At 37.7% G+C, this 6,000-nt stretch overlaps 1 protein-coding gene across 1 annotated transcript in view; it reads right to left on the bottom strand.

Annotated features, from left to right (window-relative positions):
* Positions 1-590: 590 nt before the first annotated feature.
* Positions 591-6,000, bottom strand: part of LOC149215366 (uncharacterized) — a 30,475-nt gene continuing 25,065 nt past the window's right edge. Inside the window, exon 2 of the mRNA XM_089389704.1 lies at positions 591-1,221. Within this exon, the coding sequence (XP_089245830.1) occupies positions 591-1,221 (631 nt within the window). The remainder of the gene's footprint in view (positions 1,222-6,000) is intronic.

The raw sequence follows: 6,000 nt of genomic DNA, 5'->3' as shown, positions 1-6,000 counted from the left end.
TTATCATGGTATCAAAGCCCTAAGGGCCTCGCCCCTTGTGGATTTGGCCCCTCTTGGGCCGAGGAAATAAAGAGCTTGGTTTTCTAATCCATTTTTTGTGTTTGTCCATCATTTCCTTTGTTTAAATGCGGCTCATTGAAATCGTGATTAAGCATGCTGGTGGTTTGGTTCGGCATATTCAGGACGTTCTAAACTCGGTTGTCGATGAAGACCTGCAGGTGTCTTTATAGAGCGAAGGAAAGTAGATCGGTGTGTAGAGATTAATTGACCTTTGATCTCGACGTTTTTTGTGTAGATCGACGTTGTTTATCGATGTTTTTTCTTTTATGCAAATCAACATTGTTTGCTAGTCGGCATTCTTTGTTTGCAGATCGACGGATTAAGTGAATCTTAGATATATTTTTTTGGCGTCGTGTCTCCTCTACAGATCGTCGCAGCCAAGAGATCTCACCAGTCTCGCCAAATATCTCGCAGCGCCGTATTTGATTTGAGTGAGTCGATCTCATTAATATCTTGCAACGTTGTGTTTTATCACCAGATTGCATTGTTGCCGGATTGCGTCGCTAGATTGGTCGTCGAATTGCTCTACATCAGTGTGAGGAGTTTGTATTCTGATATTGCTTGAACAATGTAGCGGAGGGAACTCCAGCATTCCAAAAGCTATTGTGGCCATCCAAGGAGGCGGGGATGATGGCAGGGTTATTTTCCTTTTCATCCATGCTGCTGCCGGGACGACAGACTAGATCTTGAACAAGGTGTTGCCTCTTTGGGGTCGGAGATGCTATAGAAATTTGTTGCAAGGCTTTAGCCTTCACAGTAGCAGAAGCGTAAGCGTAATTGTAATTGTGATTGTGGCTGTAATTGTCATTATTGTTATGATGGTGCCTGCGGGATTCATTGTTGGAATTGTCGTAAATGGTGAGTGCGTGTGGTGGACGATGCAACCAAGGCCACTGGATAACTTTTTTGCCATTCGATTCTTCATCGACATGGTGCCCCAGTTGCTGATGAGAAGGATAAGGAAGAGGTAGGGCATTGTGCTCTGGAAATCTTCGGTGGCTCTTCTGTGCCCGTTTTTGGTTGGGTGTGACCTCCGAGAGATGTTGAGGAGGACGAAGAGTCGGGGAATTGGGAAGTTCCCTCATAGTCAGTGTTGTCTCAAGCCTACTAGAATTCTTTTTCCGGTTCTGCGGTGATCTCGATCGATTTGTTGTGATCAACCTGTTGTGATCAAGCTATTGGAGGCTGCGTACTAGTCGGAAAGAGAGTTGAGTGCTAGTGATCGAGGAGTTGAGGTCACCCATGGTGCAGGGTGGAGCAATGTGCATCACCGAATACACAACTACGTGTTTTGCTTTAGAGGCCATGGAATCATTGCTCATTGTTGAGCGTAGAGAGTAGCTGCAACGTGGTGAGCAGTTGAATGTGCAGGAGAGTGGCTGGTTGTGCTGGTGAACTTGCTCATCGTGTTGGTGAGCGAGATGCAGAGGTAGGGGCTTTTGTTGCTAAGGAAAGAAACCGGTAGTTTCGTTCTTCGTTCAAGGAGGAGAGCAACTTTGTGTTCGATATGAAGGGAGAAGCATGGTTGTTTGTGCATACATGGGTAAATGTTTTTTTTGGTGAAGTAATTTTTTGGAATTTAAATTGATATACATATTGAGATTAGCCACCTCAATATCAGGTTATTTTGTTAGAATTGGCTATAATCAAATATTTAATTGATAAAGACAAAGATGCCTAGGTTGTGATCAAAAAATGAAGTGCACGAGCAATGTCAGAGATTGGAGGATGATGGACAATCTAGTTTGTGTGAGTTTCAGTGTATTGTGGAATACACTCATGATGATTATAGTATATCACACATTTTAATTTTAAGCAAGTATAAGATGTTTATAGTGGTTGTTTTAAAGTATGTACTTGGTAACTCCAAGAGTTTGAGTTTGAAATGTAAGCTTGATAAGGCATGTGTACTCCTATATAGCTCGTGGTAATCTAAAAACCACTTTGTATTTGCAGTGTCAGTTTGTGGTAAGCCAGAAACCAAGTGTGAGAGTGACGTGGACAAGGATTCCTGTAGGCATGGTTTAGGTTATGCCGACAAAACCCTTGGCCAAGAGTGGATGGAGTGTCTTAATGGTAGATTTGTAGCCCAGAGTGGCTAGAGAGCCCTCATGGCTGAATTAAGTGCCTTCGTGGCTGTGTTGAGCCTTCATGGCTGAGTTGAGCCTTTGTGGCTGAGTTGAGCAGTGGTGGCTAAGAGCCCATGGTGGCATGGTTGAGGGTGATCCGACAAAACCCAGGTTAACAATGATGGAGGGGGATTTACAGGTACAGGTACATGTATGCAACTATAATGGTTGACAAAACCATGTACACGAAGGACATCCTACAAGACTAGCGGTTGCAGTGGTTGGCACCCATGCATTCCGATAGATGGTTGTTCCTTTATATGGACATTTACATATTCTTTTGTTATGTTTGACCACAACTAGATTTTGCAGATTGATATTCAGACAAGTAGCCATTAATGGGGAGTGTTGGAAAATGTAACTCCTACTTGTCTCAATTTTGATTCTTACTAAGTAAAGGAATTTGTTCCTAGTAGTTAGGATATATTTCCTACATTGGTGTGTGGTTGAGATATTCTCTCAACCAATAGATTGTGTGTGCATGTATATATGTAATTGCATTTGATTAATGAAACAATCGACATTATCAAATTTTATCATTTTATTCATACCATATTGTACAAATCCTATGCTAATGGGAAGTATGTAAATATCCTCCATTTTTATCTAATCTAAGTTTTTTGAAATTGATAAGTTATCCCCCGTGAATGTTAAGGTTGTGAAAAGTATGATTTGTGAGTGGATGTGAATTTGAGGCTGTGTGTGTAAAATGTCAATCATCGTAGGTAAGCAGAGGTATGCATGAATGCTTTGTGAAAGAGGAATGGTGAGTCTTATGCGAATAATTTATAATGTGATGAGTTCAAATTCAAATACGTGAATGAATCAGAGTGGTCACACATTAACATTGAATATGAGTATATTTTGTCAATTATGAGTGAATTAGAGTTCGACCTTTAAGAAAGCCGAGAAACTTATAATGTGAACATTGAATAAAAAACCCCATATAAAGTTTCCTGAAATTTGTAGTCAAAATTTCCGTTAGGGTCAAGATTTTGACCCAAGTCTATGTGTTTTGCAGTGAATCCCTTTGCATCTTGTAACTAACTATTTGAATCGAACAAGAGCACTACTACAAGTTTAAATTGAGATCTGTAATCGAAGAGCGAGTGTAGAGCACAAGTGGATATTTGGCATGGACCCCACATCCGGTTTGGGGTGAACACATCTAGGATGGAGCAAATTCATCTAAGATCAAATGTATTTGAGCCTCACCAAGAGTGATAACATTGGATATGAGAAGATCCCTAAATAGGAAGATCATCTTTATCTATGAGATATCTAGGTAGAGAAAAAAATATCCAGATGGAGTGGAGGATATTTGAGTGGATTCACAAACATCCAATTATTCAATAGGAAAGGGAACGGTAGTTCTCCTGGATTACCAGATAAATTGAAGTGAAACTAGGCTAGAAAACATATCAAGGGTGCAACATATTGTGCTACATATGGACCCATTAGGACCTTATATGATCAGATCAGGTAAGCGTTATGTGTAAACGAATTTATATTTTGAGAACTTCACATATAAATTGTGGAATTGTTGGCCAACAAGGCTAAAATTCCTTAGCACCTTTTGGTCCAAGAATCTAGTCCTAAACACTGTCATATGACTTGATACAAGAATTAAGCCCTAGTGTTAAAAGGAATATAAACTTTTGGTATTGGGTAAAGTGCAGGATTGCACAAATTTGTGGTATTCTGGCTCTTTGGGGAAAGTGCTAACAATGCTATTGTAAATTCAACCTCGATCCATAGTGATGTTTGCACAAAGATTTAAAAGATCCCACAATGAGATCAAAGGCAACAGGTTGAGATTTATCCAAGAATGAATGTGAGTGAAACCATTCTTAGGGGTAAAAAGGATTCCATTTGGAATCACAACTTCATTAGATCTTAAGTATCATTTTTTTCCAATTCCAAGGTTGTTGTTTCTTCAACCATGGCCTTTTTCCAGAGTTTTGATGTCTTTTGTCTTTTGAATCCATTGTTTCCTTAATAGCTCTAGGATCATCATCAATAATAAATAAAGCAAAATTTGAATCGAAATCAAGTGGGGTTTACCTTTCTAGCTGCTTTCTTTTCTGAATTGATCTCTTCAGTATGACAATATGTCGTTCTTATTCATTTGATTCTTGTTTTTTTTATAGATTATGATTCATCATCTTGCATTTGAAACTTTTATCTTCTTTGGTTCATTTTCCCTTGGTAGGAATTCCTCTTTAACAACATCTATAATTTCTCTAAATACCACATCTCGACTACACACAACCTTCTTATTTTCTAGGTTTCAAATATTATAACCTTTCATACCGTCTTTATATCCAATAAAGATACAATTTTCAACTTTCCAATATAACTTACTCCTATCATCCTTTCGAATGTGTGCATAATCATCACAACTAAATACCCTGACATGTTTAAGAGTGGGTTTCTTACCACTTCATACCATATTTGACACCATTATTATCCTCAACACCTTAATTTTCTTCTTTGTTTTGTTTTCCACAAGAATCTTAAACTCTTTGAATTTGTCAAAGACTTCATATTTCTTCCTAGGAAATCTCTATATTCCTTGAAAAGTCATGTATAAATAAAACATAGTACATAGGTTTATAAAGTGATGGAATTGAATTTGGTTCAAAAACATCATTGTGCACCAACTATAATATTCAATTTGACCTCGTAGCACCATTGGAGAATCTTACTCAATTCCACTTGCCAAAAAAATAATGTTTATAGAAATCAAAATTCAGAGAGAAATTATACATATCTTCTATTATACCATCATCATGCAGTACTCAAAGTTCGTTCTCTCTGATATGTCTTGGTATTTGATTCCATAGCATAGCCTTTTATCTAGAGTCTATAAGAGTTTTTCCTTCTTCTACTCCACTCTCAAGAAGAATAGAACTATTGCACCCATCACTAGCAATGCTTCTCGACAAATTATAATATAGAGTACTAATCTGAACTCCCCTCATCAATATCATTTCTCTTCCAACCATCTTGGAGATACCCTTTTTAGACATTATTTTTACACCCAAATCACTCATCATTCTTACAAAAATCAAATTTCTAGCTAATCCTTGGATGTGAAAAACCCTAGGGATTGTTCTAATCCTTCAACCCATGAGCTTCAACTTGAATTTTCCTCATCCTATGATTCTGGTTGTTGAGTCATCACCTAAGAAAATATCACCACCATCATATATGTCACACTCGCAAAACCACTCCCTATGAGGATTCATATGAAAGGATGCACCTTAGTTGACCAGTTATGCCTCATGATCTACATGTGTACTTGAAGAAGAATCCAAATACACACCCCCTCCTTCATCTGAGGAAGTTTTTGTTTCTGTAGATGGAGCATCATTAGATCTGTTCCCTTTCTTAATAATTTTGGATTTACAATATTTCTTGTAAATCTCTTCTTTTTCACATCTCCAAGTTACATACCTTTACAAATTTTCCTAGGGATTAGATCTTCCTCTAGATTTAAATCTCCCACTTAAGGACTTATATTTATTTCAATTCTAGGAGTGTCCTCTCATTAACGAGGCATATCTTTCTTGATATTCCATACTTTTTTGTCTCATTTCCTTTGATAACAAGGATGGGACTATATTTTCGAAACTTCAAGTAGTTACAACACTACCAATGGCAACAACCAATCTATCCTGTGATTCTAGTAAAGAACCAAATAAAGTGATACACTTATCTTCATCTAAAATATTAATATCAATAGATAATACCTAACTTACAAGAGTATTGAAGGCATTAAGATGCTTTCATCGAATTTCCATGCTTC

Source organism: Pinus tabuliformis, chromosome 1_1 (genome assembly GCF_031772625.1).
Source record: "Pinus tabuliformis cultivar Carrire ecotype Pingquan chromosome 1_1, CPIR1, whole genome shotgun sequence".
Classification (NCBI taxonomy): domain Eukaryota; kingdom Viridiplantae; phylum Streptophyta; class Pinopsida; order Pinales; family Pinaceae; genus Pinus; species Pinus tabuliformis.
The sequence above is the reverse complement of the archived record's forward strand: the minus strand, read 5'-3'. Positions and strand labels throughout refer to the sequence as shown.